The 13,318-nt window shown below is 38.9% G+C and overlaps 1 protein-coding gene across 1 annotated transcript; it reads right to left on the reverse strand.

The window, feature by feature from the left end:
• Positions 1 to 1,054: 1,054 nt before the first annotated feature.
• LOC122747290 (probable E3 ubiquitin-protein ligase TRIML1) lies at positions 1,055 to 2,464 on the reverse strand. Its single transcript, XM_043993401.1, has one exon. The coding sequence runs from the start codon at positions 2,462 to 2,464 to the stop codon at positions 1,055 to 1,057; it is 1,410 nt and encodes a 469-aa protein (XP_043849336.1).
• Between the last annotated feature and the right edge of the window lie 10,854 nt (positions 2,465 to 13,318).

A 13,318-nucleotide genomic window follows, 5' to 3' on the forward strand; every position in this document is an offset into this window, starting at 1 on the left:
TTTGGAGTTCCTGGGGTCCTAAACCAACACCTGAGGCAAGTACCTTTTTCAGTGGAGGTGTGTTTTGGGGGTTTACATGTCATAAGGTGAATCTGGGGACAAATCTGGCCTTTTCTGCGCATGTCTCTTTTGGTTTCCCATGGCTAGTTTCACATTTTTCATTAGAATTTCTATATCCTTGGCATTTCCTTTATTGTTATATGACCTGACCCTTTATGGTCCTGTTATGGACCATATTTCTGTGGGTACAAGAACCTAATATCCTGACTTGTAAATTATTCACTAACTGGGATTTGACTCCCTTTTAGAGCTAATATCTGAATTAAAGCTTGGGTCTTAAGTTTTGCTGTTAATCCCTTTTTGCCTCCTACATCAATAGGTTATCTTTTAACCCTTTTAGCCTCCTCCATCAAATTCAGCACAATGTTTAATCACACACACAAAATGGATCTAGCATATTTAGTTTATCCCATGTTCTAATGAAGAATTTGGGGGTGCTTCATGCAACAGAACACAATGAAAATGTTTCTCTTCTGGATTGCTCAGTACACAGGATTCCCAAGTTTGATCTTCAACAGAAAAGACAATGAATTCATTTTTAAGAAAAGCCACATAGTCCGTCTGGCTAATTGTTGTTTGTTTATTTATTCACTTGTTTATCCATCCATCCATCCTTTCATTCATCTATCTATTTATTAACTTATTTGCTTGTTAATTCATTTAGCATTGTAAATTTACCTTATCATCCTTTTCTACTTGAAAATTATTGTCTCCCTTTTTTCTCTTCTTGGTCCTTTTTCCCTGTTCCTTTTCTGCCTCCCCTTCCAGATGATCTCCAATTTAGATGCTTGCAGATCAACAACCAATAACAAAAAATGCTATTGCTCTTTATATACCAAGTATAAACACAACAACCTTTATTCTCATTGTTTTTAATAAGCATACATCACTTTATTGACCATTTCAACAGAGTTCAAATAAATAGTCATTTTCAGTATCACTTTCAGTCAATTGCATTGAGTATCCCTTAGTAATTAGCATCATTGACAGTGCTTTACTGATTACTAATGGGACAGATAGTGAGTGATCCAGCAAAGTTATTGTCTTTGTCATGAATGCCAAAAGAGAAGAAAGGGCGAAAAGGCCCTTCAAATTCCATATCTGAGGGACTGTAGATAAGGGATCTGGCTGTAACATCATAAAATGCAATATGTCCCCTTTCATAATCAAGAAAAATGCCCAAATTGAGTAAAGCCTGGCTCGTTTGAAAGTCATTTTTTGAATATCTGAGATAGAAATTATTTTCAGATGTGTAGCCTGCTAGGATCCTCATATCCTCAGATGAAGACGAGAGTTCCCCCTTTCTGTTGACTGAGTCTTTACAGATGCCCACTTGCCATTCTGTCTTATCTTCCATCTCTACTTCCCAATAGTGTTTTCCTGAGGTGAAGGTCTGGGCCCCCAAAACAGCAAGAGCACTGTCAAATCTTTCTTTGTTGTCAGGCAGGTCCTGGGGGACACTTCTATACTGTACACTCTTCAAATCCGCAGACAGAATGAGATGAGGATTGGCTGATTCAGGATCAAGAGTGATATCTCTCTGGAAACTCATGATCATTTCTCTCAAGCCTGTGATGGAATATATGTTCAAGACTGGGACAGCAATCTCTGGTTTTTGAAGTAGCAGCTCCTCATTCTTTTCCAAAGTGCCTTGTGTATCCTGAAACATCTCAGAGGGCAGCTTGTCCAAATTTTCCACCACTTTTAAAGTCAGTCGTTGCAGATTATGGATTTGTTGGGACAGCTTGGCCTTCTTCTCCTCCAGTTTGTCCAGGTTGTCTCTGAGCTGCTGCTCAAATCTTTGCAAATATTCATATTCTTCATCCCATAAGAATTGATGCATTTTTCTATATTCAGAAGCAACTGACTGTTTCAAATTGTAAGTACTCTCCTTACAGTATGTCTTTCTCCTTTTCACTACATTCTTCACCATTTTAAATTCCTCTTCTTTTCTCCGTAAGACAGTCAGTGTCTCCTGGAGCTTCTCCTTGTGCTTGTCAGCAGCTGTTTCCCAGGGAAGGACTTGGTGACCCTTGTGCTCTGGGGCTAATAAACAGGAATCACAGAGGAGCCTCTGGTCTTCCTCACAGAAGAATTTCTCTTTTTCCCCATGTTGATCACAGGTAGTCAGGCCCACCATGCTCTGCAGCAAATGAGGTCTGAGCATTTTGGCAGTGATGGACAGATCCTGCAGGCTCCTGTTGGGCACCAAGTCACTGTATTTGATGACTCCTCTGCACTCTGGGCAGGTTAAGGTTTCATTGGTTTCCTCCCTGCACCTGAGAAGACATTCTGTGCAAAAGCTATGGCCACATTTGACAGTCACTGGGTCAGCGAAGTAGCCCAGGCAGATGGAGCAAGTGAGATCTCCCTTGAGGTCTTCAATTAACTCTCTTACATCCATGTTCCTAGGCCTTTGATTGCTTCTTTCTCAGATTTTCCTCTCAGTACAAATCAAGGTGGCTCTTCCTCTTGAGTTCTGGCAGCAAAAGACATTAGCACTGACTTGTGGGGGTCTATTTATGTGTCTTCTTCTGCTTAGCCCCTCCCTTTACTCCACCCCCTAAAAGGTGACAACTCCTGTGTTTTCAGAGGACTTCCAGGCTCTGCTCTAGGGCTGAGTTCTCACCTTTCTTTTAATCCCAGAATTAAGCATCACCACTTTCTTGAAGTAAATCTCTTTACTTCCTTTAAGTAAGTGTAAAGGTCTCAATTTATCCTACATAATTGGATCATTTAAGACTAATCCATCTCCTTTCTGTCTCGGGACATCACATTTCTGATGTTCTGAGATAAAAATTAATAGGAATAAGGCATTTCATACCTTAGGACAATGTTTATAAATCACTCGTGTAGATATCTAGAATTTATTTTATTTAATTGAATGAGAAGCAGAGGAAAGTTTGTTAGGGATTAGATCACATGGAAAGAGCACAGGCAACCTTAAGTCCCATATCAAGAGCAATGGAACTTCTATTATTATGAAGTAAATTCCAGGACTTTGGTGTTATGTGGAGAGATGTGATACTAACAATGATCTATAGCATGATCTATTATTCGTTACAGTCCATCACAACATTGTAGTATTTTAAAATTCTAAAGCTAGATATGGAAGGGTATATTCTCTATTCCTTATACTTATATTGCTTTCCAACTGTTTTATATATAAGGAAATGGAGATCCAGCTAGACTTACTTAAATGAGAGCTTTAGAAGTACCTAGTAAATTAAACTTAAGTGAATGATTATGTTGTTGTTAAGTCCTTTGCAACTCTGTCATCCCATTTATGGTTTTCTTGGCAAAGATACTGGAGTGGTTTGCCATTTCCTTTTCCAGCTCACTTTACAGATGAGGAAACTGAGGCAAATAGGGTAAAGTTAAGTGACTTGCCAAGGGTGACATAGCTAGTAAGTATCCCAGGCCAGGTTTGAACTCAGGAAGATGAGTTCCTGACTCTAGGCCAGGCACTTTATCCACTGTGCCACCTAGCTGCCCTTTACATTACTATTCCATATTTAAATCACCACCCACAGCAATATGGCAGGGCTGTGAGTTACTTCCTCCTGTTTTGCATATGGATAGGAATGGTTGATCTGTAGTTGCCTTTCTCAGATCACTTACTAAATCTTTTCTGGATTAGTTTCTAAGTTTGCTTTCTTTCTGAGGTTAAAAATATCATTTAAGTGGAAGAAAAAATGCAAAATTTTATCCACCTCCCCCCACCAAAATAAACAAACAAATAAATAAAACAATGCCAGAAATAGCTTTTAGGATAAAAAATTGGGGAGTAAAAATTCAAATTCTGCCTGTTTGATCTTAAATTGCTAACTGGCAGCTGGAAGTCATTTGCCTCAATGTGAAACTGGTCTTTCCCCATACCCATAATGTTGAAAAAGCTTTCTAATCACATTTGAATATGAAACAGTAATGACTTCACTCCAATAAGAAAGGCTAGATTTCTGATTTCTGATTCAAATCGGTTTTCCTAAATTGAAAACTCTTTTGGAATCCTGCCCCTCCAAAAAACATTTAGTGATTTGTTTATTTTTGTTAGAAAGACAGTCCTGTTCCTATGCCAGGGAATTTTCAAACATCCTGCCACCAACATCTGGACACAGAAGAGAATGGAGGATCAGAGGAAAAAACAAATTTCCTTTTGTGAGAAAATAATGGGTTTTGGGGTGCCCAAAGGCCCCACTCCAGGGGATAATATTAAGATTGATTGGATTGACTTTTCTGATTAACCCACTTAAAGTTAACTTAATTAAAACCACACCTACCTGAAAGCCTGACCCTCAGAGGGTGTGTTCTCTGAATTCTGACCTCAGCACATACTGCTCATGGACCACCTTCAAGTCCAGTAAACTAACAGATTTGAATGATGCTAGCCAATTAGCTTTGAGCAGTGTGGAAGGGCCACTTCTCCTCCAGACTGGACTGCAGGAAGTTTCCAGACATAGAGGCTCTCAGACATGCTCGTGGTGGAAAACTTGGAGGAAGGAGGAGGCTAGGCTGATCTCTCTTTGTCTCTCTTCCAGGCTAGATAGGCCTTCTTCACTTTCTGAGCCACATCTTCTCTTTTTCCTAATATTTGGTACGCTTTAATAAATGCTTAATCCCCCAAACTGGTGCTAAAGCTTCTAATTTATAAGTAGCAATATATTAGAAACCCCAGCTAATTTTCCCTAAATTTGCGACAGAAATAAGGTGACCACATATAATTTTACACGACATATATGGAAAAGAGTGATAAAGACAGCAGTGTTTCTGTGAATAGCTACAGAATCTGCAAAAGAAATTGCAAATTAAATTATATTAGTAAACCATGGTGATTAGGCCAATGATTCAGGATAAAAGGGGATCTAAGGCAAATGCATTACAAGATTTTCATATTTTGTATGATGTTGTTAGTTTAGTATGGGTCCTCTAGTGCCCAAGATCTCATGTTTCCTAGCATACACCAACAATTATATTCCAATTAAATCCTACTAGGAATGCACCCAGGAATGTAAGAGAAATTAATATGCAGACAAGTAATGCAAACCTCCTTAGTTTTTTTTGAAAAGGGTAGTTTCAAAATGTAGTTAGTTAACTAAATATTTCCATCACCAGGAATGGAAGTTTATAAGAGTAGCTAAATCGGGGCAGCTAGGTGGTGCAGTGGATAGTGTACCACCCCTGGAGTCAGCAGGACCTGAGTTCAAATTTGACTTCAGACACTTGACACTTACTAGCTGTGTGACCCGGGGCAAGTCACTTAACCCCCATTACCTCACCAAAAAAAAAAAAAAGGGAAGAAGAAGAGTAGCTAAATTATAGAAACAAGAGCAATGCAACACACAGCAAGTCTTGCTTCTACCAACCTCAATTCTTGCAGTCTCCTCCCTCAGCCTTGATGCACTGCAGCTGAATCAATCAGGGGAAAATTTGGATGCATTGGCACAATGACCAGAAATACCTTTTCCATTGTACAATTGTTCTGAACACATTTAGATACAACCTATGCCTTCAGAGCCAATGCAATGCTTGCTGCATTCTTCACCAGGAGTGATTGGAACTAATTAAAATGCTTTAGGGGAGGAGAGATGATGAAAAAATAGACAATCAATTTCAGTCAGTAAGAAGAGAACTAAGAACTGATTTCTAGATACTCAGCTGCATTTCTTAGCCACTTACATTACCAGAAATGTAGCCTGTGAAGAAAACTTGGGGGCTGCACTTGTTTGGAAAAACCAAAGAAAGAAGTCACTTTTGAAAAAAGGATTAATAAGACACTGTAATATTATTTCTCCAGCAAGTCTTCTGTGTTGCAGGAGTACTGGAAAAGAGCCAGGCCATTGATGCGGGGCCTATTGATAGGAATTTGGCTGAAGTTCTCTGTTTTGTGGCCTGAGAAACAAGATCTTGCACAATTGAGAGACCCTAATAATTTTTTTTTTTGGCCAGGCAATGAAACTTAAGTGACTTGCCCAGGGTCTCACAGCTAGTGTCAAGTGTCAAATATCTAAAGCCAGGCCCTGATAATTCTTAAATCACTCACGTAATTTACTGAGTGTGTGTGTGTTGTTTAATTTAGGTTAGTATTTGAATGAAAAATGAGTATCACCTAAAGAGGAGATCCCTGTTTTCCCCCTGCCTCTCTGAAACAAGACATATATTTACATGGTGATTATTTCTGAGAGTTTTAAGATTTTCAGAGGATAAAGAAACAAATATCAATGGCTGTGGGAGAGGCGACCTTAATGGAACAATGACTGTGGCTTCAACATTATTTATTTATTTATTTATATAGCTTGAGTGGACCTAAGATTTTGTTTTGTTTTGGTGAGGCAATTGGGGTTAAGTGACTTGCCCAGGGTCTCACAGCTAGTAAGTGTCAAATGTCTGAGGCCAGATTTAGACTCAGGTCCTCCTGACTACAGGGCAGGTGCTCTATCCACTGTGCCACCTAGCTGCCCTTGTACCTAAGATTTTATTGGTGAAGGGAAGTCTCCATGAAAAACTTCCCCTGGCTGAACTTAATATTTTCTTTACAACTGATAGACTTAGTTGACCAGAGCCACTAACAGATTAAGTGACTTGCCCAGTGTATGTCAGAGATGGGCCTTATAACAAGGTATGGAGGCCCTATCTCTGTACATTATATGTGCCCCCCCCCAAACACACCCCATGTATTTCCAGTACACCAAAAAACACTTCTTATCTGTATTTTTTTCTGACTCCTATTTATTAAAATGGACTTAGAGTCTTAGAAGACAGCTGATGCTGTTAGGAAATAACTAATAAGCCCAAATAGTCCATAACCACAACATATAGGGCATATATCTAGGAGTTTCAAATTTGTCTTAGGAGAGCATAACTTCTATTAAAACCAGAGGATGTTAGAGTCCTAAGGGACCTTAGAGATTATCTAGCCCAGGGATTCTTTTTTTTTTTTTGGGGGGGGGGGGGAGAGGTGGCAGGGCAATGAGGGTTAAGTGACTTGCCCAGGGTCACACAGCTAGTGTCATGTGTCTTAGGCTGCATTTGAACTCAGGTCCTCCTGAATCCAGGGCCTGTGCTTTATCCACTGCACCACCTATCTGCTGCTCCTAGCCTAGGGATTCTTAACCATTTTTTGTATCATGGACTCTTGATTATCTGGTGAAGTCTATAGACCCCTTCTCAGAATAATGTTTTTACATGCAGAAAATAAAATACCTGAGATAAAAAAGAAAATTATATCAAAATATAACTATTAAAATATATATATTTTTAAATTCCACTGAATCCAGGTCAAGGATGCTGGATCTAGCTTAAACCCCTCATTTTATAGATGAGTAAACTGAGTATCTGAGGAGTCATTTGGCTTGTCCTTGGTCACACAATTGGTGAGGAGCCAAATCCAGAACTCAAGTGTTAGTTATCTTTTGATACCCAGTTCCAGTGTTTTTCCCCCTATATTTTACTGCCTCACTGACTCCACATACTACTTGTATTTACTACCTTACTTTCTCCTCTCCCTTTTTGATCACTATTGTCAGAGACTGCTTCATCAACCCATTCCTACAAGCCTGGGATGATGGAACTGTGGCCTTTGGAATTGGAAGGGAGGACAGATGCTTAAGAATTGACTTGGTCCGGCTCTCATTTTACAGATGACAGCTGCCTGACCCACAAGCTCTGTGTAAGGTCCAGACAAGAGTAAGATGGGTGAGGGAGAAGGGGAGAGCAAGCTTCTGAAGTTCTCTCTCCCTTCACCATTGTTCAATTCATGTCCCAGGAGTCCTTCCCAAATTCCTTTGATAAAATGCCCAGAGAAGACTGTTTGCTGTTCCTCTGAAATGTATCTGAGTCTTATTTCAGTAGTTTGTGTACAAAAAGAGTCCATTAGCACCTAGAAGTAACCATTCCTACTTGGCCTAAATGAAGAAGGTTCAGGGAGCCTTTTAAATTCTGAGAGTGGAAAGAGAAAAAGGTGATCTGGAGTCTTACTTGCACAGAATTAAAGCAAAGGAATAATGGGAAAACCAGACTAGGAATAAATTGATGAATAAGTGGGGATGGACAGATGGGACAGAAAATGTTTATTAAGCATTTGCTATGTGCTAAACAATGTGTTAAGAACTGGGGACACAAGGAGGAAAGAAACGCTATCTCTATTCTCAAGTAGTTTGAATTTGAATAGGAAAAGGTAACATATATTAAGTTTGATATGCAGCTCAGAAAGAAAGACCCAATAGTCTTTAGGGTTCAGCAGGAAGGCATATGAGAATGCATCTTCTTTATTGTCATTTCCATATCCCTTGAATCCAATAATGATGCCAAGGACTTTTGGGGTGACAACTTGCTTTTCTTAGTTTTCAGTGGCTATGACTGCTGAGCACTCAAGGGGCTGTAGCTGTTGCCAGGGCACATCTCCAGAAGGTTTGTTCCTCTGGACAATGACTATGGGGCCTAGTCTGGAAGTAAGGATGGTGATCTGGGTGGCGGGGCTCTTAGGAAGTATGGGGAGAAGGTTTCCACTGGTAGGAGGGCTTATCGTTCTTTGTTCTTAGTTCTCAAAAAGGGCCATGACAGCTGGCATAACTTGCAGTGCATTGGATTTAAATAAGGTAGGGCTGTGCAAGGTCACCAAACTTACTCTCTCCTCCAGAGACATCTGGATCCAGTGGTAAGATATATTATCAGGACAACTGGAGATGGCCCCAGTTGTTTCTTAAGGCAATTGGGGTTAAGTGACTTGTCCATCACACAACTAATAAGTGTTAGAGGTGAGATTTGAACTCAGGTCCTTCCAACTTCAGGGCTACCCACTGCCTTGTAGGAGGGCTTAGACCTACAGCAAAACTGCTATATCTAAAACCTTGGTCTTTACTTTCTCTTTAGCATCCATACTGTTAAAAGCCCCACCTCGACCCCTTAATCTCCCCCCCCCCCATTTATAGGGTCACTCGCCACTACTGCTTTTGTTTGAGACAAGGCTGGATGACCTCTTCAAAGTGAACCAGGGAAACACCCCCTAAGTAGACAGTTTCCTTGTTCTCTTGGACACTCTCCTCACTCCCAGTAAAAGCATACAAAGTGAAATTTATTTTGGGAAGCCTCCCTTCTTCCCTTTTGAATCAACCTTTCCCTATTCTTAGTCTCCTTAGTGTGGGCACTCCCAATCTCCCTTTCAGTAGTCAATTCTTCTCCACTAAAACAGAAGCTGCTAACAGTTCTTGGATTATCTATCTCTTCAAGGGATATCTTCATTTTAATTAACCATAGACTCTAAGCCTGAAAAGCCTTCAAGAAGGAATGAATCTCCCTATGACAAGCTGATGGGAAAGATATTTGAAGAGAGGAAAGAGAGATTTCTTGGTACCCTTTAAATCACACCATGCAGGCATCTGATCATTCTGTTTATTGCTAACTGATCCTGGCAGTTAGTCAAACTGAGAGGGAGACTGTGAAACAGGTAGATCAGAGCTTATATGCTGTCATTTTGGACTTAAGTTCAGGAAAATAAGGAAAATGCTGGAAGACTATAGCATGAACACTGAGGAAACATAAGGCTTGGTCTATAGTGCTTATTGAAGAATAGATAGCTTTGGTCACCCCCATGTTTGGCATTTTTTCTGGGGGCTTTTGCCATTTCAATCTACACAACTGAAATTTCATTCAGTCAGATATTTCAAAGTATGCATTTTTGGATTGCAACGGGGTCAGAAACTTATTCTCTCCTTTGTTTTTCTTAATGGTAAAAGAATGTGAGCTGATATTATGTGCATACATCTTAGATCTAAAAGCAAGGAGGAATTGAATTTGTATGCTCTCCCATCAGCCAGTTGAATTAGAACTCACAGTAAACATTGCTGCACTTACTACAAGGGTGTGACTTGTCAGTCTGTGCTCTGAGGGATTTAGAGGCTTTCAATGGGAGTTATACAGGAAAAGATGAAGTCCACATTTCTCACAATTTAAATAAATGCACTTTTGTTCTTGGCAAATGAGCATTACAAAATACTTTCTGGCATTTTAGATGCAAAAAAACCCAAAACACACATACACACAGAGAGGTAGGATTCTAGACTGATATTTTCATGCCAGACTCTGGGTTATGATTTTACAAAATAAAAGGCCTGTTTCATAAAAATTCTATTCATTTAAAAATACTGCATTATCATTGACTCCTTTAATTAAAAATAAAATTGCTGTTGGGTGTTTTTTGTTCTTTTTCTACATGACTATTCTCATAGGATTGAGAGTTGGAAGGAGTCTTTGAAACCATCTGGTCTAACCCCCTTATTTTGCAGATGGGGAAACTAAGACCCAGATAGATGAGGCATCTGGTCCAAGCTCACCTCCCTAGTAGGTAGCAGGGATGGGATTTATATTTATAGTCTCTAACTCCCAATTCAATATTCTTTCCACTCTAACACTCTGCCTTTGAAAACAAAGGGCTGTTTCAATCGCTCATAAGTTGACAAACTCTATACCAGAAAAGCATATAAAGGATACATAACAATTGATCATAGCCTTATCATGAGTTACTAAATGAATTCAATTGAATAAGATGAGAGGGAAAAAGGATACGGACGCATTTCCTCAAGGAGTTAAAGACTATTCATGAGGATATGACATCTATACAAACATATATGATATAAGATAAAACATGAAAGGATGATGGACAGGCAGACAAAGGATTACCAAAAATGTGAGTAGGGAGAGAGGATTTTTTATTGTGGTCAGAGAAGACATCAAGAAGGAAGTGGTATCCTGAAGAAAGACAAATGTTTCATTATGTAGTTATATATACTTGGTGAATTACAAACTTCAAGAATGAAAATTGAAGGGAGGCAGAAGGTAATAGGGTCATAGGTCCTGGATGGCACCTTGAACACACACATCTAATTTAACCTCATTATTTTCAAATACAAGGAAACTGAGACTCCCCCATACACACACGTGTATATACATATATATATGAACATACAGACACACAATAAACATACATATATACTGTTAAGGGTTAAAATTCTAGCTAGTCTGTCTAAAATATCTAATGAGTGATCACCAATAAATTATAAGCTTTAGCAAGAGTTAGACTTTTAAGCATTTATTAAGGAGAACAAGAATTTGGTAAAGAGAGAGAGAAAGGCCTAGATTCCTATCTATTAAAGGGAGAGCACATTTCTAGCTCCGCTCTCCACCAGAGTCCAAAAGAAAGAGCGTGAGACTGAGTGCCAGTCTCTTCCTTCCTCCTCCCACTAGCCCGCGTCACTTCCTGACGCCAAAGAAAAGACTCCTGGTCTTGCCCTCAAAGACCTTCGCTTCATGGGCAGAACTCTTCTACAGTAAGTCTCCAGCAGGTGGCATCATTCCAATCGTTAAAATACACACACATATACTATATATGTAATGTAATATAATATATGCACACATATGCATACACATATATACACATATACATGTATATTCCTGAACTGATATAACAACAATCATAGTTAGGATGCATATAGTGCTTTAAAGTTTGCAAAGTGCTTTATATGTGAAATCTCTGCTGATTCTTGCAACAATCCTAAGAGGTGGATGCTAATATTTTCCCCATTTTAACAGATGAGGAACTGACACTGAGAGAAGGCAAGAGGCTCTGTCTGGGATCACGCAGTTAGTAAGCATCCAAAGAAGGATTTGAACCCACTTCCTTGATTCCTTGACCTTCACTACACTATCTAGTTCTTTCAGGTCACTCAAGGATCCTTGCTCGTCAGTCACTTTGTGCTTGCCACATTCCTTCCCCTGGCAACCATCTGTTATCAGGAGGTAGTTTAGTGTTCCGTAAGTACTTTTAGCTGTTTACTGCAACAGCTCATTAAATCCCAAGTCAGGTGCTGACCTTCCAACAGCTTGAGGAGATCTGTAGTGATCCACAATTGTCTAAGGGAAGATTTGGACTCTTGGACTGCTCAAGAAGATCTAGGAGACTCTGAGCAAACACTGATTTGGATAGCAAGCTCTTTGAAGTCACAAGAATGGTCTAACATCATTTGTATGCCTCCTCAAGCACCTAGCACAATAATTTTACAAATTGAAGGCATTGATTTTTATTTTGCTAGATAAATGCATGGAATAAATTAATGAATGAATCAATGGTGTTTCTGACCAGAAATTTACTTGCTGACTCACAGTAATAGCTCATACTGGGTCTTGTCGCTGGGAACAGAAGCTGGATTCAGAGAATTTCCTCCTTTCAAATGTGAATGTGCAATTATTTTCCATAGTTTTCACATATACGCTATGTGGAATAATTCACAATCTTCATTTACAGCCTTGAAAACTTTCATGATCTGATGAAGATCCTCAGAGCCCTAATTTATCTGAACCATGTTGGCAGCCATATCCCTGCATATTTTGATGTCCTAGCTCATTCTGTTAAAATAGCCTACAAAAGACTTTATAAGATGTTGGAGTTGGGGTGAGGAGCAAGGAAGAGTAAATATACTGCTTGGCTTTGATCTGGTGGGTAAAAAAACCAAGTTTTTCAATTCAAGGTGTATTTAGGAAATTAATCAAATTTTTCAAAATCATGCTTTCTATATGTGGAGGCATTTATTCCTAACCATTTTTGGTCCAGTAAGGCAGAAAAATTCCTTCCCTCTGCATCCTAACTACTAATGACATCACTTTAGCAAAAGTAGAAAAAATTATTTGACATGTTCATATGGCAATTACATTACTGTCCATTAGTCTTACTGATTGTACTCAACCATCTGTGCTTGTAAAAATAATAATAAACAATGAATAGCATATGTCATCTCCACTCAGATGTTTAATAATAATTAGATAATGATCCCCAAGAAATCACTTGTTAGCCACGATAATTGATTAAGGGTAATTATTTTGTAATAAATAATAATCAATGATTTCTAACAGCAATAATCTTATTTATTTATTTCAAATGCTGTGGCCATAGCAAATCTAAGGAGCCGTGCTGGAAAATTTGTAATTTTGTTGAGCTAATGGATGATTTTCCACCAATCCCTACCCAAGAGTTTTCTATGGGGTTTATAATAAGTGTTTACAATATTTTTTAATGAAACTGCTATAAATATCCTATCTGCTTGTTTGTTATTAAAAATAAATTACCTCCATGCAACTTCTAACTATATTTAAAGTGTGCAATGATTAATCTGACAAAAGCCAGAGTAAATGTGGGAGTAATGGGGTGAAAGTGTGCTGACAAAAGGCAAAATTTGGATTCTGGAGCAAGAAAACAAAGTCTAATAGTCTA

This window comes from Dromiciops gliroides, chromosome 3, assembly GCF_019393635.1.
Source record: "Dromiciops gliroides isolate mDroGli1 chromosome 3, mDroGli1.pri, whole genome shotgun sequence".
Classification (NCBI taxonomy): domain Eukaryota; kingdom Metazoa; phylum Chordata; class Mammalia; order Microbiotheria; family Microbiotheriidae; genus Dromiciops; species Dromiciops gliroides.